Source organism: Hypomesus nipponensis, chromosome 28, assembly GCF_054491055.1.
Source record: "Hypomesus nipponensis isolate SF chromosome 28, ASM5449105v1, whole genome shotgun sequence".
In the NCBI taxonomy this organism is placed as follows: Eukaryota; Metazoa; Chordata; class Actinopteri; order Osmeriformes; family Osmeridae; genus Hypomesus; species Hypomesus nipponensis.
The window spans coordinates 9,833,414-9,855,748 of NC_140388.1; the positions used below are offsets into that span (position 1 = coordinate 9,833,414).

The following is a 22,335-nucleotide window of genomic DNA, read 5'->3' on the forward strand; positions in this document are numbered from 1 at the left end:
CATCCTATTGACCTTAGTTTTTAAATCTAGGATCATAGATGAATCATGATTTATCTTTTTACTGAAGGAAATCATTTTCGTTTATCAAACGTAATGTTTTCCTTTTCTGCCATCCCATATTAACACTGTCCGTGCCCCTTTCACCTTTATCAGTCAATCTGCCCGCTGGAAACCACTTTTCATTAGGCAAGAGCTGGTATACAAATCGTGCAGACATTACATTTTACCCTCTTTGCATTATGGGATTGTAGTTGTGCTTACAAATCTTAAATCCCCAAATCTGTATAACAGGTACAGAAACCCATGGATTTCTTACTGTCTTGATTTTGGTAAAAATTATTTAGAAACATAAAATAAACTTCTTTTTTTTTAAGGAAAAAGAATCAAGAATAAAACTAGTTGGGAGGGGAAGTGCCTGTCTGTGGAAGTCAGACTGTTAAATAAGAAATTCCTTTATGTGTTAAATATTTCCATGCTGAGTGTGGTTATAATGAAGGCCTATCACAACATTAACACACCAGACAAGGAATACTTTTGTAATGAAGACAACTCAATAATCGCCTTCCAGATCTTGCTCTTCTCTGGAAGAAGAGTAGATCAGGACAGTTCCTAAGTAAAAGAAAGATTAGATCTGTGGAGTTGTCCCCCACACTCCATCCCAGCCTACTCTTATTGAGAGCATACATGTGGATCTTAAAGACCCCTATTGACCTACTAAAGAGAGCTTATCACCAAATGTAGCAGTGAATGGAGGTGGCAATGAGGTGTGAACCAGTCCAACAGAGACTAATGAGGAGCACAGTCAGACAGGTCAGGAGAGAAGGGCCGTGCGGCATGAAGAATGTTGGTCTGTAGGAAATCACATTAAACTATATATAGAGTTGAGGAGAATAGAACAGAATATCATTCCATAACGTGGAGCAGAGCAGTACTTAATGGATCTCTGAGGGAACAAGATGTTGAATATGAAACAAATCCATTCATCCCCAATGTGCATTGACAGTAATGAACATATGGCATCTTTAAAGTAATAAAAAAAAACACATCATATGAAGATTGGCACCATTTCAAATATCATCAGAATATTGGCCTATGATCCTGTTACTCACTAACGCTAACCAGTGCTGTCTGATCAAACACATACTTTATACTGGATAGCATGTGTTCTCTCTTTTTGATGTTCTATTCTTTAACTTTGCAATTATTTAATTATTTTCATCTGACTTGGATCCCAGTTCAGCTAAAACAAGAGGGGGTTCATTCACTATATTCCCAATCATAATTTCACCATTCAACACAACTTATAGGCATCCTTATGTGGATAATGCTGTTTTCATGTGCGTGTTAGGGAGTTGAGACCCTATGGCTGAAGATTAAGAATGACTTGACACTGAGAAACGTGGGTGTGGAGCTTCACAAGTGGAAACAGCCCCCAGCCATCTCACAGACCTCAAACAATGGCATTGTGCTCCCCTTACGCTTAATGAGAGAGTGAACAAACAAAATCTCTCTCGGATTCTGAACTGGTTACAGCTCCAGGCAAGCACACACAGTTTCTTTTGGACAGATCCATTTCCTCAAAACCCTGATATCTTTTCTTTCAGTGTCCACACACAAACAGGAGGAGGAGGAAGACCTGGGAGCAGATCATAAACAGAAAGCTGAGCTGATGGTTGTGTTAAAAAAAAAAAACTAGAATGCAGAGTAGTGGGGAGTTTAAATCTCCAGACTATTTCACAACCATCCACAGTGTCAAACGTTTGGTTTAGAACATAAAGCTTATGGAAACAGGATGCTTTCAAACCAGATATGCTTTTCTGTTTGTTCTTATTCATTCCAAGGACCCCTCAATCTTGCATGATTTCCTTTACTTCTAAATAAATATATTACGACCAGAGACATGAGAGACAGATTCAAAGCCACCACATCTGCTGGTGGGTCTTGTCATTATTTTTTATTTGTCTTTTTATTCCAGTCACTTGATTTAAAGGAACGCAATGGGAATCATTACGATTGTCTGTGTTTATTACATGAAAGACCACCACCTATTCGTGCGACAGCAAAATACGTAAAGAGACAGATATGCACCCCGTAAAGCTAGGCAATTACCCAGTTTGTCGTAAGAGCAGAGAAGTAGGGAGTCGGGCTTGTAATCAGAAGATTGACGGATCGATTCCCCGCCGTGCCAAATGACGTTGTGTCCTTGGGCAAGGCACTTCACCCTACTTGCCTCGGGGGGAATGTCCCTGTACTTACTGTAAGTCGCTCTGGATAAGAGTGTCTAATAAATGTAAATGTAAGAGCAGAGAAGTAGGCCTAACTTTTCATTTCGATTTTTTTTGTTTTTGCCTCTTCTCCCTCTGCATTATTTAAAGGAGGGTAGCACACAGTATGAGTTAATGAGGAATTATGATGGTAACTGAAGTCTGGGGTGGGGGTTGGAATGGTGATGTGAGTTGAATGGTGATAGATTTATCTGACCGGCATGTTGGTTAACTACAGCACAGGGAGACAGAACAAAGACAAGAAGCCCAAGACTGATGCAAGGGGGCCATTAAAATCCAAACCCTGTGTTATCGGAGGTTTATTGAAATGCACCTTTAACAAATTATTAACCACTCTCTCTTCTAATGCTTTCATGTCGCCGTGGTCATAGAAACATAAAAGTCTCGACTGGTTTATGAGCGTGCGTTTACCCACACGCGGGGATCTAGTCTAATCTCCATTCGAGGTGGGCCTCGACTGAGTCAGTCTAGAAGTCAGTTGAACTTTCATTATATCACAATGGGACTGATAATCAGTTTGTTTGACAAGGTGGAGCACCACATTACTTTCAACCCCTCTCCACTTTTCAGCGTAAGAAAATACCCAGGAGACAGTTTGATACACGAATGCTGTCCACTAAAGAAACCTAAAGAGATGGAAAACTACTCATCAGCATGAGAACAAGCAGGGGATTCCTGGAGTACTTATTGAACAATATCTGCCCAGAGTAGGTTTGCATACTGATTTACCTAGCTCCTCACATCCAGGAGGGGTGTTTAATCGTCCATGCCTTCCCTTCCCTGTTTGCATTCCCTTGTCACTAGGCATGTACAAATATCCTTTTTATGCACAACAAAAAGCCCCCCCCCCCCCGTCAGTCCTGCCACTACGCCCAGACCAAACGCGCCCAGCATCCATCCATCAGCAGCACCCCCATCCCGCATGCAGCTCCCCAACTCCAACCAACCACCCACCCCCACGCTTGGTCTTTGACATCACGCTGTTGTGGCTTTTCCGGGCCTTTATGCAGGCTGTTGTCTAAGACAGATTGAAGACCCTTTTGTGTGTCAGCCCCTGTCCTGAGTGGTCAGGGGGAACCTGCTGGGCCTGGGACAGAGAGAATGGAGGGACAGGAATGCGCATATGAATGGCCTAGTGTGTGCTCCGCACCTGCTGACAGAGAGCCTGTGTGCCTTCTCTTCTCAGTTCATCAGCACAATTATCTTTTTCAATTACATGTGTAGCATGGAATTGTTATGTACGCAGGGTGAAAGGCGGCCCTATTGTTTACACGCATATTGTTTTGTTTTTCGATCTTGCCGTGCTGGATGCAGCTGGTTGTAGCAGTAGAAGCCTATGAGCTTCATTGTCCTAACTGGGGTCAATGTCACTTGACGCAACAGATCGTCCTTTTTCAACAAGCCTATTTCCCCCAGATTTCCTTTACCGTCCCTTATCTGTCTTTAGGCTCTGGGCAGTACATGACTGTGAAAGGACACCTGCTTGGTAAATCCGAGGTGAGGAGGAGGACAAGAGTAGGGTGTTGCTGAAGTTCTCTTTGACAGTATCTTGCCCACACATGTAGTCAACCATTGTGCCTTTCTAATTTTCATACAATATGTAGAGCCAGCTTGACAGTGAGTTGTAAAAAGACACCTGTGAAAACAAAAGTTTTTTATTCCCTGTCCCCAGACATATTTACATAAACAAACAAACAACAATGAATTTAACAATTACGCCCCCAAATAAGTTGTGTTTTTAGATAAAGATGCTGAAGCATGCTCAGTCCAGTCCCACACTAGTGTTCTTCCACTGTCTTAAACATGACAACAACCTGGGTTAGTTGCTAAGCTGGGTCTCATTTTCACATGACATCCCCAATGTTTATATAAGGGGATGATCGATTGTCAATTACTTTTGCATGATGGAAAAGGAGATGTATGATCCATGTGATGCAACAGGAACTCCGAAGCTGTCCTCAGAGTGATGGCAAAGAGGATAGGGTTTACTTGTATAGGCATGCTTTTGAGGAGATTGCATCTCCATAATCAATACAGTGAAACGTACTCCCTCCCTCTGTATGTCTGGAAACTACGTTTATTTATCCTCTGTGAAACTTCAACTGACAACAAGTCTCGAGAGGTTTCACAGTGTGAAAATTTGAAAACAGGGTGAACAAACAAAATGAGTTTCAGAAACATTTCTGATAGCTTTGGAATGTAAGTTTGCCATGTTCTGTTACAGTACATAGCAAACTTATAGACTACAGACTTGTAGAATACAGACTACAGTAGTCTGTATATCAACATGTTAACTAGTCTTATTCCCGACATTTGGAAACTACGGGGTGTTGTAATAGTTTACACATCATTTTCTGTTCAGGTGTAATTATTATTCAAATGAGTAGAATGTGTGTCTCTCCATCCTTATTGTCAATGCTATCAACCAATTTAGGAAAATCCTGGTAATTTTGTATGCTCTCATCATGTTAATGAGCAGGCATGATGAGGCAGGGTAACACTGGGTTTAGTTTTCAACCTGAGGTGTATTTGAAATGACTATCTGAACACCCCCACAGGCACCCGGGTGGCAACCAGGATCCCCTAGTTACCCATCTGCCTCTGGACCCATGTCTTCCATCCCCAGCTAACCTGGACAGAAGGAAGGGAAGATCTCCCACATCACTTCAATCATCAGAAAACATACTGCTTTGAAGCGAGAGTGGGGGCACAATTAGATTAAGTTGGATCTCTAAGCAGCAGCTGTCTTTAGATTTGATTATGCCCCTCCAGCCCACCTCAGCCTCCTCACAATGTACATCAGATAATATGGGGGAAATACTCTGTGCCAGTGTCTGGAACTCCACTCTCTTTTTTAAACGTTTGCCCATCTGCCAGCTATTTACCTGATTACCTCAGCCTGTCACACAGGCCCTACTGTGCTCTGCTCTGCCCCGCTCCGCAGCTGCATGACCTGGATCGGGCTCCGGAACTGAACAGGTGGAAGAAGAACGCTTCCCGCAGTCGAGATGACAGAGACCAGGCCCTGGAGTAAGTTGTATCTAAACCAGGTGGCTCTTTTCATTCACAACTGCTAGACCGATACACGTGAGACCGCTTTTATTCACACATATACACTATTGGTCAAACGTTTAAGAACACCCCTGTTTTTGTTTACATTTCAGCAGGTCCGATTCAGTGGATGAACTGAAATGGTAAACAAGGGGCACCATGCGAGTGGCACCTTGAACCAAAACACCTGTGGAAGCATTTTGCAGTGCCATGTAATACCCTCTGGTATACTTCTAGTTGGTCAAAGGTTCATCCGACAGCAAGATAATGACCCAAGTCACACCTCCAGGCTATGTCAGAGCTACCTTAGAAGAAAAGAACAAAACGTTTGGCTTCAAATTATGGGACGCAGTCAGACAGCAATTTCCAGACTTTAACCCCATTGAGCTGATGTACTGGACAAAAAGGTGAAAGCAAACCAACCCACAAGTGCAACATATTCGTGGCAAGCTCTGGTTTCAGAAGTGTCACCAGTGTTTATAAACTCCACTTTAATTTCAAAACACAAAAATTCTAAACTTTTTTTGAAGAAAAACTGGAAAAAAGGTGTACGTTCTAAAACGTATTACAGGTCATTTAGATACAACAGAAGAACATATACAACTTTTTGTTATGTCAAGTCCAGGAATCACAGCTGTTATTCACCACCCAGTGGTCTGTTTGTAAGTTCTCCAGGTCTAACTAAATACGTCTCAACCAAAGCTCTCAGGCCTACCTCGATGAGGACTGACCTCCAGTTCTGGTTTAACTCTGGCTCATTGTCAAGTAAGAGTGATCTTCAGCCAGGAGGTTTCAAATCTTTCCAAATAAATGTCTTTAAGAGACATATACCCATTCCTTGTGGTGAACTCCCCATCTAATGTTCCGATTGGTTGATGGTTTCAGGAAAACCATGAGCACAGTTTGTGGCGACGAGGCTTATTATGGCTTTGAAAGCAAGTGAACAGCATTCGCTGAAATGTACAGTATACACAGTTTGCCATATCCATGTAAAACAGGGAGTAGATTGGGCTAAACACAAGCCAGTTTCCATCCACCACTTTCACACATCAAAGAGAGAAATTCTACCGTTCAAACCAGCCCATGAAAACAAGTCAATTTCAGAAAGAAAAGCTTTTTAACATTCCTCCGGTTTCCCGATTCCACATGGGGTTTTCATTAGTTTTCTTATTGGCCAACCTCAGACAGCACAAGCTCTTGAGTGTGATTGGTTAACTCTCACAGAATCTGGCAAAGGAACAATCAAATATGAATGGCTATGATAATCTGTGTGCCATCTGAAGTCAGCCATTTCATGTGGCACATGATGCTTTCTATGGAATCCTCAAAGAACAAACGCAGATTATTCCTGTACGGCACGCAGTAAGCGTGCATACACCATATCTCGCTATGTACCGTAAATGGACAACAGAATGAAATGACACGAGTCCATAGCCCATACATTCTGCCTATATTCCACAGCCACATGGAAGGACTTCCTTGCCACTGAGGTTAAAGAACCCCTTTTGCTAAGTCCCCAACCCTAACCCCCCCCCCCCCCCCCCCTCAGCCCCTTCCCCCTCCCCCCTTCCCCCTCCCTTCCCCCTCCCCCCTGCCCTATGCAGCGTGGCGTCAGCTGCAATGAGCTCCAGATGTGGCCTGGCACCCCTCCAGTCACGGCGCTGGATGTGGTTAGCCGGCCGCAGTGGAAACACCACCCACCAGCGGGCCCAATGAAAGTTCCCCCGAATCCAGCGTGTGGTTTCTGTCATGTGTCCACATTCACGGCGTCTGCTGGGAGTGCAGAGGGAGGCGCGGTGGCTAAGGAGGAGGACGGGCAAGAGGGAAGGTAAGGACTGGATGAGGGGAAGGAGGGGATGAGGGTGAGGTGGGACGCTGGATGGAGGAGTCAGACTGGATGGAGGAGGCCCTAAATGAAAATAAGGGGGGAGGGGGGGGGGGGAAGGAAAAAAAGGGAGAGAGACGTAGAAAGAGAGAGAACAGGATTCTCAGTTTTACATGAATGAAGCAATGAGGAGACTATTCTGAAAAGTCATCAGACAGGGTCTAATGTTGTGCCTCCAGCCATTCAAGCAAAAGCAGCAAAAGCACCCAAAGACATCCGGCCAACTGGTAAACAAATACATCCAGGGCCTGTGAGACATAAACTACTGTAGCATTACAGACCGTTCAAGGTAACACTCAATACACCATACACAGATACTAAACAATCTCCTCAGACCATATTAGTATAATAAATAATATAATAAAATTATGTATTAAACTGTTTATTTTGTGGGTTGGTCTGACACCATCTGTTAATTGACAGAATGCTCTCACGAGATAGCTCATTCACTTTTTGTCTTTGACTTAGTCCACCTTTTTCATAGCTACATTTCTTTATTCACAGAAACAAGTTTCTTCCAATGACATCGGACTTTGTGAAAAACAATAGCTGGTATACGAGCTCCCCCTGCTGGCTACAATGACACTAAACAGAAGTCTCCGTCGTTTATGACATTGGCCAAACAGGTGCCCTTGAATCAGTGGCTGTCGCAGTTAATATAAAATGTCATAACTATATGTTGTGACTGTCATCAGATGTTTCATGTACTTAAAGAGGCGGTCTTATAAGTTCCTGCAATGGGTGTCCTTCTGGTGCAAGTTGGTAAGGTAAATGTCCTTTGTTGTTTTTTAAATTCCGTAGATTTGGACAGCGCTGGATCAAAAGGTCACACACCTCTTGATGACCCTGCGCGGCAGCCTGCTCATGAAAACAGAGATCACAAAAAAAACATTATGCTCAGTGCAACACCGTAATTGTTTTAAGTTTGTATAAATTGCTGCCAATGACATGGCTTTTTTTTCAGCAATTGGATTCGTTGCTGTACCTTGTGTAAGGCAGAAGATCCATCGTCATCACACAGTTGAGGGTCAGCCCCGCGGTGAAGCAGCATCCTCACCACGGCATGATGCCCACAGTAGGCAGAGCGATGGAGCGGAGTAGCGCGACCTAACGTCAAGGCGTTGACACATGCTCCACTGTCAAGGAGCAATCTGCAAACCGCCTCATGACCACTACGACTGGCATAGTGCTGAAACAAATCACAAACCCACTCGCAGTTAGAACGCTTTTCTTTTCCTGCCCGAAAGAAACAATTGTGTTATTATTTAACGGCTTGACTAAATTATCCTCACCAAGGCGGTGTAATTGGAGGAGTCTCTTTGGTTTGGCTCTGTTCCCTTCAGGAGAAGTGCTTGTGTCCTCCCCAAGTCGCCATTCATTGCAGCTGACCATATGCCTGCATGTTTTTTAAATTACAGAAATATTATAACTAAGGGCCTCAGTTTGTGTCAAATAAAATAGTTGCCTAGACTGAAAACTAACCTCTTTCAAAATCCATCTCATCTAGTGTTTGGTGTGTACTTGCGGACGCAGCTTGGAGGCTACAATGCGCACAATGCGGAGTAGACTCCATCCTGAGAACAGAACATGCGACTCCTATATCATCGGCGTATTCGGGCAAACCCGGCGTATAAAACGAGTAGACTTTGTGAGGAAGGAGGTTAGCTCTGCAGCGTTAGCTTGAATAAACACTACATATGTAAATTGGCCATATGACTTTCTTGGAAACCCCTTGGGCTTGAGCAAGACAAACTAATTACGGATTTTAACTGCAGCAACATCCACGGTATTTAATGAACTAAGCAAAACTACTCACTCACGTAGGCCTACTTCAGGACAAAAGTCTGAGAGCATGCATTTGCGAGCCTACCTAGCTGCCTGCCTGCCTGCCTAGTGTTCACCTTTCAAAATAAAAGTCCAGCGTAACACGTAAAGTACTACATGAATTACTTGCTTAAGAATGATCTATATTCAGAACTACAGATCCTTCCTGGATGCAAAAATTATAGACACACTAAGGATTCGGTGAAAGTTTATTGGAGAAATGTTTTGGCAGAATGCATACATTTGCTAAATATTTTGGCGTCCACTGTTTTTTTCCGTGAGGCCAGCCTAAACAAAAATGCATCAATTGCAGATCAGGTCATGATGTTCTGTAGGAATCTAAGGCAAATACTTTCCTTTAAAATATATATCAGATCATTTGTAACTCACAAGCAATGTCCTCAGCCTGTACAGTCTGACATTAGGCCAGATTTTAGTACAGTCATAAAGACTGCAGGGTCCATCCATCTTGGGAAGGTCCTCGACAATCTGCAGAAATGCATCATCAGAATCGGAGGCAGCGGAACTAAACCACTTATCAGCATTAATGCATTGTGCTCCAACATCAAGGTTCGGTACTTACACTTTCCAGTGTTTCTGATAAACTCTCAGCAGCTCTCTTCCCCCCTGGGCTCAGGCCAAAAGACCAGTGTTGACAGCAGGCATGGGGCATCAATGCTCCCAACAGCAGCAACCACAACACCAAGTTCCTCTCTCCCATCCTACAACAGAGATGACATCACCTGTTTTAGACAGGCTAAACATAGACTAAAAAGGCAGAACAGCAAGGTAGTATGATACTGTACCTGACAGGTTCTTCTCTAACCTGTCCTGGGTGAGTGATACAGCATCTGGTTCCCTCTGAGGTTTTATAGGATCCTCCTAGCTTCACCTTTCACCAGTGCAGGTGAAAACAAAGTGGGATTACAGACACGTTTACCCACAAGGTCCTAAACCCTGGACTGGCACCCCGAAGAGACTTTCAAAAGATTATAAAAGATTAAAGATGAGGATTAAAGTTTACTTGTGTATGACAGTGCTCTTCAATATAAATGCCTTTTCTTCATTAAACAATACAAATGAACAGCTACACAGTGAAGTAGACTGACATTAACCGCACGCAAAATGACTCGAAAATTAGCGGAAAAAAATACAAAAAAATTAAAGGAGCTTGACACATTCCTTACTCATAACAGTCATTTTATTTATGGAAATACATTTCCGTGTTGAGTGCAATAATTATAGACAGAGAGGATCCCACAGTCTTCATAGATCCACTGTCTTTTCGCCATATTGAATACAGTATGTGTCAAAACAAATTCCATGGCTCGTTTAATAACATTCTCCTGGTGTGAACTGCACACTCAAGGTGCAGTATTCCACATGATTGCCTTCATTATCTGCATAGGCAGGGTACCTACTTTAGAACAGAGCAAATGTTGCATCTGAAGAGCTTTATGCAAGAGAAAACTTCACTCATCAAAGATAATTACACTCAGTCTTTAAAAATGCAGATGCTGTCTTTAAAGAACTAAGATACGATTGTTTCTGTGACTAACACAGTCCAGCAGTAATAACATTTATCCTGCTGACGTTGATTGCTTGGAAGCCCTGGTTTTGAAAAGCATTAGGTTACCATCTACAAGCACCATACACATTTTTGGTGTTTTTGATTAAGTGTGACATAATAGTTTGACCATTTTGTACATATTTGTGCAAAGCGTTAAGTTCAAAACATGATTGAATGATATGCCCAGTCCATTAGTTGATCCACACTGGAGGACTGTGGTTCCACAACTATCCTCTTAACAGGGCTAGAACATGACACAGACAGTATATAATAACATAAACTCTTCCTTCAATCAAACCACATTACAGGTGAATTATTTGCTTAACATTTGAATATAGAGAATGGCAGATGCAATGTAACACGTCAACGATAAGCAGAACCACAGTGAAATGCATGCAAATACACATCAGTCTGGCAGGCTAAACAGGAGGTAGATTCACAGAACACAAAAAACAAAAGACAGACTATACTATTCAAGAGAATCACAAGCCGACAAGAGAATACTGGAAAGAGTACATTGCATAAGTTTGTTTAGAGCCTCTTTCCAGAATATTCCATAGCATAGTATTTGTGTGGTGCACTCTGATAAAATATTTGGCCAAGTTGACCATGTTTTATTATGGCTTGTTTGTTCATAAAAAAAAACGTTCATCTTAAAGCATAGGCTACCTGAACAATAAGTTCTTTGATATAAATGTAGTTGCACAGCGACAGTTACTCATCACATCAGTCTTTGGCCTTTCCAGCCTGGCTTTATGTCCCATAAAGCCAGGCTTTGGAAGGTGGAATCCCATTCTCAACATCATTTTTTACTTACAGAAATGCTGTCAAGTTACAAAATGGATATTTATGTACAAAGCATAAACTATGAAATATGTCACTGCTAGGGATTGCAAGGTAGACAGAGGAGTAAACACACGTTCCAATATTAGATATTTTTGGTTTTTGGGGACAACTAAGGGTTGAGAACCATGGAGAGTGCTACAGTGCAAGAGATTTAAAGCTAAAAAAGAATGGGGTGGAATGCCATGGACGTGCATCAAGTAGAGGAACAGGACGTTCCATGGTACAGCGTCGAGGTGTGACTGGGCGGGGCAGGGCTGGCGGTTTGGGCTGAGCCCAGGTGGAATGTATCGGAAGGGGTTAATGAGCAGACTTATCTGACGCTCTGAGACATGTGCAATGCAGTCAGCATCTCTTCAAAGATGGCTCCTTTCACATTGGAGCCTCTCAGGTTGGCTTCTTGTAGGTCACAACCAGACAGGTCACAATTCTGGAATTAAGTCAGCAAACACAACGATGGCACCGTAAGACTGGAAACTGGAAACGGTGCCCGCCGAATATATTAAATCAAAGATTAAAAAGCAGATATGGGTTGCGAGGACCGACCATCCATTAATCCTTCACCCCTCCAACAGCCCTTTCATGTTCCTTACCTCTAAATCTGTCCCTGCTAACGTGGCACCCCGCAGGTTACAGTTTTTCAGCTTAGCATTTTTCAGAGTGGCCACACGAAGGTTAATTCCCGTCATTTGACTTCCTTCCATGTCAACACCTTTCAGATTAGCACCTGAGGAGTCAGACATCCACAAGCGGTGGTTATGTCATGTCATATTCATTCTAACATTCAGCAGATGCCCTCATTCAAAACCCAGGGGGGATTTGTACCTGCGACCTCTTGATCTGCAGTCTATCGCTCTACCACTGGGCTATAATGTACCTATCATCCAGTTTTAACAGTGTTGCTACCAATCCCAAATAGCCTCTCAATAGGAATGTAAATACAACAGGTTACCCTCGAGATTGGCCTTCAATCCTGACGGATCCTCAAAGTTGCATCCTTTCAGCGAGGCCCCCTCAGCATTGGAACAGAGCATCTTCACCCCCTGTAAGTTAGCACCCTATAACAGCAAGAAGAGAGTACAGCGGACAGTGAATCTGTGTTGTATTCTTCGATAGCGATCTTCTGCTGGACCACGATAGGAGGAACTTACATCCAAGTTGGCCCCTGACAAGTCCGCCCGCTCCAGGTTAGAACAGCACAGGTTGGCGTGTGCCAAGTTGCAGCGACTGAGGTTGGCCATCTTAAAATTGATGTAGCGTAGATCCAACCGAGAAAAATCTGCCCCACTGAAATTCAGACCCTTATCGGAGAAAGGCACTTGTTATTACCTTATGGACAGGAATATGTATTAAATAGTGGAGTCGTTTTAGAGCAATTGTCCTGTCCTATACCTGACATCGAAGCTCCGATTTGGTGGGCGTGGCCAATAGGAACCGAACAAACTCCTTGCGAGAAATGGGGGAGTGGTCATCAGCCGGCTGGATGTTCTAAGTGACACAGTGGAAATAGGTCAAGTACCTTGAATATGGTTTGGGAAATTATAACGGCACATAAACATGGCATGTTTGCAGTTCACACACCTTTATTGCTACTTCCAACTGCTCTGCAAGCTGTTCAATTCCAAAAAATCGTGCCTCCTCTAATACCCCTGGAAGATATAGCAAGTTTATTGCTGATGGTAAAATTCCAGTAGTCTTTCAATGAGTAAAAATATCCCCCAAATCTGCATCCCACACTTACCAAGTAAATTAATTCCTTCATTTATAATGAGCTGGCCATGACGCAGATAATTGAGAATAGGTTCAAAGTATTCTGGACTGCGGTCAATTAGGTATGCCCCATGTTCGTCCTGCTTGTTTCCCCACACATCTACAGTGGACACAAAGATACAGCTGGACTTAGTAATATGAATAACACAACAGAAGAAACACTAACCGTGTTCATCTTTGACGTCTAACTCACCCTTCTCCTGGAACATGTGTGCAAGCATACTCTCTGGCTCTTTGCTGACTAAGGTGCTCCTGTGAAGGGTGAGATCTCATGAACACCAGGGTGAACCAACACTACTGGTGTGGGTAATCGCGGAACAAGGTTTTTATCTTACCGTGTGGTAGTAAAAATACGTCCACCAATATTTAAAGTCAACCAATCAGTCTGTGCCCCAGGCTGTGAGCTAATCGTCTTAATATCACTCTGTGGGTCTACGATACACACGTATACAGGAGTTATTCGTTTTTCGATGAGGTGGTTTGCAAGGATGAGAGAATATGCATGATTAAAGACACCTAAACTCACCGACAAAGGGATCTCCCTCTGAGACATACAACACGTCATCATCCCTGTTTAAGAGTGACAGATCACATCAAAAGCAAACACACACTCACGTGTCAGGTCAATATCGCTGTAATCATCACTTTCTTGGAAGCAAGTTGAGCTTCCAAGGCAACGCGCTAAAGTTAATTGCTCAAACTACAGACATTTAAGACTATATGTATGCCAACTCGCTAATATTATTAAGTCCTGGGCAGAGCAAGAAAGGATGCCTAGCCTTACCTGATAAGAGTTATATCATCTATATGACCACCTTTTCCATTGTAAAAATTGGAAGCTCTGATTCCCAACTTATTGCTGGCTACAGATAGCAAGTCGGACAAGGTCCCATATACAGCTACAACCTGTTGGAGAAGGCACAGTGATCATGCTGTTAAGTTTGGGCTCAAATATAAACTCTGGGTACACATAACATGGATATAGACTATGCGTTATTAATGGGCCGCGTTAGCAAACCACCTAGCTAGCTGACAGCAGCAGTACTGTAGGCTAGTGTGTAGCAAGCTAGATACCTACTTGCTAGAAGCTACGTACCTTGCCATTTTTGGATGTACCGTTAGCAAATAAGGTAACTCTTCTCATTCTTTATACCAAGTCCTGATTATCAAATGCAACGTGTGAACAAATGTAGCTCTAGAAGCTAGCTAGTTCAAAACTATCGAGTCTTTAATTTGAACGCAGTCAGTAATACAGACGCCACAGACAAGACATGACAGTAGTCACCTCTTTAAGGTTTATTCGTTTTGTGTAACTGGGTAATGATACGGTGCGATCCGGTCACGTACAGAAGGATATAAATATTTCGGAAAGGTATTGTTAATGTGGCCTAAAAAGTTGTATAGATTTAAAATAGATGTAAAATTTCAAAAGAAGTTATGTATGCCCATGCTAGGTAAACATGTCCTTTAAACATCTCATAACATTTCTTTGGCTATTTATTTCAAGACATTTGCACCACGGAATGGTCAGGGATAACAAACGAAGTACACTTTCATTCTCAATCACGGACCAATAGAATCTTGAATCAGAAACTGTGTGAACCAATCACTGGCCCGAGTGAATGAACGTATACTCGTTTAATACGCCTGGGCATTGCTAAGTGTTCCGTGGCATCCAGTCAGAGAACGGTTTATAGTTTTTTCGATAATGTTCACAACACCGTATATATAATAGTCTAATTCATGAACGCGTACAATTAAAATAACCACAACACAATAACACGTGAATTTACCTTTATTTGCCATTTTACAAAACATAATCATGAATAACCATCACTTAGAGCGGTCATCAACTTCAAACTTAAATCTTAAACTAAAGAGCACTAACAAGAACATGTTCAAAATGTTTCAAGGCCCAATTATTAATTCCAAGGTCCAACACTTATTTTCAATTACACTGTAAAATACCATCATTGAGGTGCATCTTGTCATCTAGTATACAACAGTGTGGAGCAACTTTACATTTTATTTTGATTTGCTGTCTATAAAGTGCCTTTTTTATGGTACCCTCAGGAATTTGTTACCATACTACTGTTATCAACAAGGTTATATGATGATCACCTAAATACAGGAAATGTTTCATACGCTTGGCTTGTACTTCTAAACATCTAATAATACCACCACCATCATCCAAGCTGCCATGGCTTCTGCTCAGTCATTTCTCTTTTCCGTTCATTGGATACTACATACAATGACAAGGGAACAGAGAGTGACTGATAATTGTATAATTTCAATTCACTGTAACTGTGTCAAGTCTTAGTGTGAAACGAGAAGCGATAACAAGCTCTTTAGGGACCTACTGTATATACACAGTGCCATAGTAACAAAGCCAAATAGGTAAAAACTGGGTTTCTCTTAACGGAATCCATTCATTAAAGTAAAGCAGCTCGTTTACCTTTACAGCAATGTCAAATGGTGAATCTTCTACTTCAAATGGAGTAAACCAGAAGCACAATAAATATGATACTTTTGCATTCAAATGATGCAGCACTGCATTAAACAATAAACGTTAAAAAAATAATAAAATAAAATCAAGAGATGCCGCTTAAAGCTGTCATTTGGGACAGAAACTATGTCCATCTTTCTGCCCAACATCGTCAGTCCTGTCCAGTCTCCCCAGTTTAGGATGTGTGTAGGGGGTTCTGTTGAAGGCATGCCACCCCTCTCCTCACAGATGAAGAGGAAGGGGTATTACAGTGTAGAGTAGTTGGTGGACTCAATTCAGAGGCTTGTAGACAGAACTCTCTCCCTCTCTCTCCCTCCCTCAAAAGGTTTTCCGATGGATGGCACGCGCTCTGTCTTCTTCATATTCTTTCTTTGATACCCACATTTTCTTAAAGGTGTCAAGGGAAGCCAGGATGGAGCCCCTAGAACAACAAAAAAAGAACAAATGTGGAATTAAAATGTGTTTATTTTTTTTGTAAACCTTAAATGGAGAAACAGGACCTTACTTACCCTATCCAAGTGGAGTAGAGTCTCTCTTGAGGCGCAGATATCTACAATGGAGGAAAAACACAGTAGACACGACATCAGAGAGAACTCAGGATGGAAATAAATCTAAATCTATTATTTAGCTTAAATTCCACATTGTGATTTCCAGTGAACAAATCAAAGCAATTTGATTTGTTTAGTGCTGTTAGGGATTCTGTTTCATACTTCATGAATTACAATGTATTTTCTGTCTCGAAACTCCCAAGGGTAATGTAATAAAACATGAATACGTATGAATCTAAGTATGTACCTTGATCTTTACATCTTTCGGCGCCAATTTCTTTACTTCACTTAACAAACGATCTCCAAAACCTATTGAATAGAAAGAAAACAATAGAGTTATGAACTACGACCCAATGCTTTGGAGTTTGGCCTTCAATGTTTGTGACGTGGGCTGCAGTCACAGAAATAAATAAAACACTGAAATTCAGCAAATACCTTTGAGAAGTGTAGAACCTCCGGAGAGGACAATGTTGGAGAATAGAGTTCGTCTCAGATCCATGTCCGATTTCTGGATGGCAAAAGCCAGAACCTCATGGATTCCTTCGCTCTCGTCTCCTATTAGGTCTGGACGGAAGAGAAGCTCAGGTGCTCGGAACCTGGCAGGACCAATCTAGGCAGGGGCATAACAGTCATGTGATTCCGGATTCCGAAAGGAAACATAGCACCCCCCCTGCAATACTGAAACGGTGACGGCAACAAGCACAGACATGACTCACATCCAAGGTGCTGCCATCAGGGAGGGTGTACTGCGCCTTCTCGGTCTCTAAGGTCTCATCTTTCTGTGGGTTCAACGAAAGGTAGCATGCTCTCTGGAGAAAGACAGAAGAAAATGTGACAAGGGTTAAGGGGACTACTGAAATTCTGTCAGAATTAGGCACTTCAGCTTCTTGATCCTTTGCTGTTTATGTAAGACTTTTTATCCAAAGACAACAACAAAAATAAGCGAAATATACGATTTAATGTACTATGTGAACTGTAAGAACAACTGTGTGGAATTCAAATGTGCCATGCATCGTTCGACAGAATGTCACTGCAAAGTAAGTACCTCTTTGATGGTGCGAACCACCTCGAACTCTGCGGATGTGTGGAAGTCATAGCCCTCCTTACGTAGGAGCAGGCGCAGGTAACGCGAGACATCACGCCCAGCGATATCCACCCGCATGATGGAGTGAGGAATGGCGAAGCCCTCGTAGATGGGCACGGCATGGGTCACCCCGTCCCCAGAATCCAGCACCACTCCTGTGGTCCTTCCTGTGGCATAGCTATAACACAGGACACCCACACCCGCGCGTTGGTGTAGGTCACAGATACGTGGCTATTTCTGACTCACGATTGGCATGTTGTGTATTGTAAAGGTTGAAGGGGAACATGTAAACATACAGGCTCAACACTGCCTGCATGGAGATGAAGAGGGCCGGTACGTTGAAGGTCTCAAAGAACACCTCTGCAGCCCGCTCCCGGTTTTTACTCGGGTTCAAGGGGGCTTCTGTCAGCAGCACAGGATGCTGGATGAAGTAGAACATTCCAAACATGTCAGGGAGACAGGACATCCAAAGGTTACTGTATGTGAATCAGCGAGGTGCAAGGATACTTATGCATCCTATATATATATATATATATATATATATATATATATATATATATAGGCCTACCTCTTCAGAGAAGGTCTGTAGTTGCTCCTTGGAGTAGACGTACTGCCAGATCCTCTCCATGTCATTCCAGTCCTTCACAATGCCATGCTCCATGGGGTAACGCACAGACAGCAGTCCCCGGTGCTCCTAGAACCACAGACAGAAAGGGATTGTCCGACATGAATACCAATATAACAGCACTTGTCACTTCTCACCGTCAGGAACATAACAGATCAGTAGAGTCATGGGTCGAGTTACCTCAGCTTTAGGGCCAATGAAGAGATCTCCTTCTAGTGCTCCAGCCATCACCCGAACATGCTTGGGTCGACCCACACTAAAACAAAAACAATTCATTTAATATCTTATTGTGAAAGGATCTTGGGTCTTGTGGGGTTTGGGTTCATTAAAGGTGGGGCCTGCAGATGCTTGAGATGGAGATGGCTTACTAGTTGGGGAAGCAGTACTTAGGGATCTGGTCCCCTGCAAATCCAGCTTTAACAACACCAGAGCCCTGAAAAAAATAAGACGACACAAAATAGGGGACAGTGTTATACAGCATACAGTTCATTAAAAACGCCTTGTGAATTTAAAAGCCGATGCATATCTTAGTGACACACGATTGTCAACTTAACTAGACTTAACACTCACGTTACGTTGCTGTCTGGCTAGCTAGCAACCATCCCCAAATAATGTTAATTGGTGAGAATGGGCTAATGTAGCTAGCCAGCCACACGAATAAGCTTAGTCACAGCGTAGAATATGGTGGTGCTAGTTCAATAGTCCAGCACCACCAGTAAGGAACGTTGACTAGCTAGCTACCGGCGTAATCTAGCTAACCAACTTTAGCCACCGAGCTAGCTAGTATGTCAACAAAACTAAGCTAGCTAGCTAGCCACCGCTACGTTTTGATTGTTCAGGACTGGCGTTTCAGCAGCATTCAATAGCTAGAGCTAATATGTACATTGATATCGCTTGGCGTTAGCTAAACTAGCCTAGCAACATGCATAGCGTGAATTGTTCTTTTTAATTGACGTTATTAACTTACATTATCAATCACGACCGGCTGATTTGCTATAATATCGTAGGACTCCATTGTGAACTTGCTAGCAACACCCTTCCACTCTCTACTAGACTCGATACACCCTTCCACTCCAGACCTGCCTGGTCAGGATGTAGAAACATACTATTCTAAACGCTGTAGCTACATCGAATTTGACTGCGGCAAGTTTCCATGATGCGTTCTATTTGTTCTATATCTATCTGCGCTATCTCTATGGTGGGGATCTTGACGCCCGTGTCCGACATATAAAAGCAGAGTACGTTCCCACACCCAGCAGTCCACTTACTACTGCCACACAACGGATAAATACGTTTAAAAAAAATCAACGCGAGAGATATTTGCATCATAAGGTGGAGAAGACATAGCTAGCATGTTAAGGGATGGGACTGGTGTACTTACAGCTTTTGACCACTAGAGGACACTGCGAAACATCTGATGGGACTCGTTACAGCGAATGGAGATGTGACATCGATAATTAGGCACAGCACAGAGCACACCATCCGCTTTTGCAGTGTCGTCAAACCTCGACCTCACTCAGCAGTATCCGTCAAGTGCAACTCCTCGTATTGCACACAGCACACAGTAAAGCACGATACAAGGGAGGTTTATTGCTCAAACGGAAGAAATACAGGACTGTTATAAGTTATTTTAAATGGGGGTTCTGGGGATGACGTTGGACAGTGTCTCAAGATTAATGAAAAGACTAATCTATTATGCCAAGGTTGTTCTGTTATTATCTTATAGCACATGGAAGTCAAACACAAGACTACACTTGTATGCATAAAATACATTTGACAATGAAACAATGCCATGTAATATCCTGTTGACTATTGAACAGGTTGGGGGGATATAGTCTTATCTACCAAAATAAATGGTGCTGTTCAAAGTGTTTCAGTCTATCTCTCACCCAGCTGATTCTGGGCAAACACAAAAGCCAGATTATCAGTTTCTGTTGATGAAATGTGACCCACTAGCATCGAAGACTGTGAACCATGTAGATGGAGTATTCTCCTTTATTGAAAGTGATTTGATACGTGGAAAGTCACACAGTCAATTTGTGATAGTGAGAACATCAATAAATCAACTCATTAGTAATGACTCTATTTAGTCAAGATGATAACTAACTGTTCATTATGAGAAGACAATGGATTTCCTCAGGATCTGCCAGGAAAGCCTACCTCAAACACATCACATGTTCCAGGGACAGGCACTTGGTAAGCTTTCTGAAAGCTGCAAGGTCTTTCCGGGTTGCTCTAATTGGTTTCCCACAGTGGTGTGACATTAGATGGGGGAAAGAAGCTGGGAATATCTGGAGAGAAAGAGATCTAGAGCTCTACAACAACACACCTGGTGAGGAAAGACCGGATAACCATCGAAATTAAGGACTCTCACTTGAATATCGCTTCTCAATTGCTAAGAACCTGGCAGAGAAATTTCTTTTTCGTTTTTTTAGGAGGACAAAGGGGTACAGCTTAGGTAGAGGGTTGTTTTTCACATAACACTGTTCAGTCGTGATGACTGAAACCCCCCCTCCTATATCTGAAAACACATTGTTGTTATCAGATTGGGTGCTTCTTGATAGGCCATCTGCTTGGGCTACTTCTTCTGATGCAGAGTCCAATAAGACTGCTTGATAGATTTTGCTCCGTAGCTACAAGGTTACCTACTGGTGGACCTGTGGAAGCTGTAACCAGGCAACCAGTCCAAGGTCTATTAACTCTGTAGCCATACTTCAGGATAAAGCGAAGTAATGAACACAGCTAAAGTAGACATTGATTATACCATGGACTAAACACAAAATGAATAAGATCTCATTAAAAAGAAGTAGAATGATACTAATATTGTAACTCGACTTTCTGTCACACGCGAGGACAAGAATAGATATTTGCAGACACAAATGTGTGTCTGTGTGTGTTTAAAGCACAGGTGGTACCCAGCACTAGTACCATCAAGCCAACTATTGTGATTAAGCATCACCTATGCAGAACATAGTCACATACATAAATTAATGCATAGAGTGGCAAGGCTTTGATCAAGGACTGTATGCAAAAATAGTTGGTCATAATTAAATGATTTATTCTGTGTCTGACAACAAGAATCTAAAACAATTGATATTTAGCACATGGTCATGGTTATCTTTTCCTCAACCATGCCAGGATATTTAAAACATTATTGTCTCGATTATCCACTTTCCAATATTTTACCTGTCTTGGGCACATCATCACTGACAAGATGGAAGATGATGCTGACATGTACAGGCATGGACGAATGTTGGTATTTTATTGTATATTTTATTTTAATTCTAAATCCACTCAGTATTGCTAGTTTGTGTATCCTTAGTATAGTTAGACCTCATATTTAATTTTTAAGATTCCTATATGTTTAATGTATGCACCTTCCTGCCAAAGCAGATTCCTTGTCTGTGCAAACTTTCATGGCAAATAAAACCCATTCTGGTTCTGATTTGGGTATGTCCAAGCAAACATGCTAGTCAGGAAATTCCACTACTGTTCTGATGATGTGAAAGTGAGCTTGTTTCGTGCTTACTGCATCCCCATGTATGCAGACCCATTATGGTGCAGCTACAAAAAGGAAACCCTGTGCAAACTTCAGGTAGCATGCAATGACTGTCTGAGAATACTGCTGAAAAAGCCCAGGTGTAGCAGTGCTAGTACGCTCTTTTGTGACTCAGGGGCTAAGCACTTTACAGGTTCTCTTGAGGAACCTGATGTTTAAGTTTATGTCTCGACTTGATGAGTCACAAAACTGTATTATAATGATGCTCACCAGTCCCAGGTGTAGCTCAGTCAGATATCAATCATATCTGTGGAAACATTGGTATGGGTGCCTTTTAACACTCTCATGAATAAGAGTATGTTTGTATGTGTTTATGTATCTGTTTTCTTTCTTCTTCTTTTTTCATTTATGGTATATGTCTTGCTACTGGCTCTAGAGCCTGTAATAAAGTTTATATATCCTTTACATTCAATTTTCTTCTTTTCATATGACATGGGACTGTATCATATGTGATGTAAGCTACATATCATTGTTTGGCTCGTTGAGTTTTCAGCTAAGTTGAGTTCAGCAATTTGAAATATATGGTAGTACTGGGCTCTCTTCAATGCAACGCATATACAAGCCAGTCACATTTTATCATCAAAGTCCAATGTACTAAATAGAAACAACCTCCTTCTGAGTAAACTGTAGCCCAACCTCTTTATATGTGTCATTTTCCCATGAGGAGATTCTGTTTAGATTCCTTTCTCTTGCCTTGGGAGATCCCCTGGGGTACGTGACTGGAGACAAAGACATGCTGTACTTCAATACACAATCACAGTAGGACAAAGCACCCTCCTGCCATG

At 42.3% G+C, this 22,335-nt stretch overlaps 4 protein-coding genes across 5 annotated transcripts; all 4 read right to left on the bottom strand.

Moving 5' to 3' along the window:
* Positions 1 to 7,587: 7,587 nt before the first annotated feature.
* On the bottom strand, positions 7,588 to 9,121 carry ankrd39 (ankyrin repeat domain 39). 2 transcript variants are annotated; one of them, XM_084695046.1, is made up of 5 exons: positions 9,092 to 9,121; positions 8,704 to 8,795; positions 8,514 to 8,617; positions 8,207 to 8,410; positions 7,588 to 8,079 (listed from the first exon to the last, which is right to left on the bottom strand). In XM_084695046.1, the coding sequence occupies exons 2-5, from the start codon at positions 8,792 to 8,794 to the stop codon at positions 7,930 to 7,932; spliced, it is 549 nt and encodes a 182-aa protein (XP_084551172.1). In that variant the 5' UTR covers position 8,795; positions 9,092 to 9,121; the 3' UTR covers positions 7,588 to 7,929. The 2 variants fall into 2 exon arrangements, with proteins under 2 accessions (XP_084551172.1, XP_084551171.1); XM_084695045.1 differs by having other exon boundaries at positions 9,038 to 9,116.
* A 115-nt stretch (positions 9,122 to 9,236) lies between these two features.
* LOC146219947 (progonadoliberin-1-like) lies at positions 9,237 to 9,900 on the bottom strand. Its single transcript, XM_084695047.1, has 4 exons — positions 9,852 to 9,900; positions 9,629 to 9,767; positions 9,436 to 9,534; positions 9,237 to 9,333 (listed from the first exon to the last, which is right to left on the bottom strand). The coding sequence occupies exons 2-4, from the start codon at positions 9,764 to 9,766 to the stop codon at positions 9,292 to 9,294; spliced, it is 279 nt and encodes a 92-aa protein (XP_084551173.1). The 5' UTR covers position 9,767; positions 9,852 to 9,900; the 3' UTR covers positions 9,237 to 9,291.
* Positions 9,901 to 10,228: 328 nt separating this feature from the next.
* Positions 10,229 to 14,518, bottom strand: kctd9a (potassium channel tetramerization domain containing 9a). The gene is made up of 12 exons (XM_084695176.1): positions 14,325 to 14,518; positions 14,013 to 14,134; positions 13,755 to 13,798; positions 13,564 to 13,660; positions 13,422 to 13,480; positions 13,200 to 13,328; positions 13,040 to 13,107; positions 12,851 to 12,946; positions 12,610 to 12,759; positions 12,411 to 12,516; positions 12,052 to 12,185; positions 10,229 to 11,888 (listed from the first exon to the last, which is right to left on the bottom strand). Exons 1-12 carry the CDS (start codon positions 14,370 to 14,372, stop codon positions 11,772 to 11,774), a joined length of 1,170 nt encoding a protein of 389 aa, XP_084551302.1. The 5' UTR covers positions 14,373 to 14,518; the 3' UTR covers positions 10,229 to 11,771.
* Positions 14,519 to 15,005: 487 nt separating this feature from the next.
* LOC146219949 (beta-centractin) lies at positions 15,006 to 19,294 on the bottom strand. The gene is made up of 11 exons (XM_084694974.1): positions 18,959 to 19,294; positions 18,360 to 18,424; positions 18,172 to 18,247; positions 17,935 to 18,060; positions 17,663 to 17,787; positions 17,328 to 17,544; positions 16,999 to 17,091; positions 16,718 to 16,892; positions 16,530 to 16,591; positions 16,244 to 16,284; positions 15,006 to 16,155 (listed from the first exon to the last, which is right to left on the bottom strand). Exons 1-11 carry the CDS (start codon positions 19,004 to 19,006, stop codon positions 16,053 to 16,055), a joined length of 1,131 nt encoding a protein of 376 aa, XP_084551100.1. The 5' UTR covers positions 19,007 to 19,294; the 3' UTR covers positions 15,006 to 16,052.
* Between the last annotated feature and the right edge of the window lie 3,041 nt (positions 19,295 to 22,335).

Coding starts and splice junctions, on each gene's coding strand:
- ankrd39 (XM_084695045.1), bottom strand. CDS start 9,075: ATGCTCTCAGACTTTTGTCCTGAAGTAGGCCTACGTGA. Junction 8,618..8,703: donor TGAGATGGATTTTGAAAGAG/GTTAGTTTTCAG, acceptor AAAAACATGCAG/GCATATGGTCAGCTGCAATG. Junction 8,411..8,513: donor CCTCCAATTACACCGCCTTG/GTGAGGATAATT, acceptor GATTTGTTTCAG/CACTATGCCAGTCGTAGTGG.
- LOC146219947 (XM_084695047.1), bottom strand. CDS start 9,766: ATGGGAGAGAGGAACTTGGTGTTGTGGTTGCTGCTGTTGGGAGCATTG. Junction 9,535..9,628: donor TATCAGAAACACTGGAAAGT/GTAAGTACCGAA, acceptor GCATTTCTGCAG/ATTGTCGAGGACCTTCCCAA. Junction 9,334..9,435: donor ACAGGCTGAGGACATTGCTT/GTGAGTTACAAA, acceptor ATTTTTGTTTAG/GCTGGCCTCACGGAAAAAAA.
- kctd9a (XM_084695176.1), bottom strand. CDS start 14,372: ATGAGAAGAGTTACCTTATTTGCTAACGGTACATCCAAAAATGGCAAG. Junction 13,799..14,012: donor GATGATATAACTCTTATCAG/GTAAGGCTAGGC, acceptor ACTCTTAAACAG/GGATGATGACGTGTTGTATG. Junction 12,186..12,410: donor ATTGAAGGCCAATCTCGAGG/GTAACCTGTTGT, acceptor CTGACTCCTCAG/GTGCTAATCTGAAAGGTGTT.
- LOC146219949 (XM_084694974.1), bottom strand. CDS start 19,006: ATGGAGTCCTACGATATTATAGCAAATCAGCCGGTCGTGATTGATAAT. Junction 18,248..18,359: donor AAGTACTGCTTCCCCAACTA/GTAAGCCATCTC, acceptor TTTTTGTTTTAG/TGTGGGTCGACCCAAGCATG. Junction 17,092..17,327: donor TGGTTCGCACCATCAAAGAG/GTACTTACTTTG, acceptor GTCTTTCTCCAG/AGAGCATGCTACCTTTCGTT.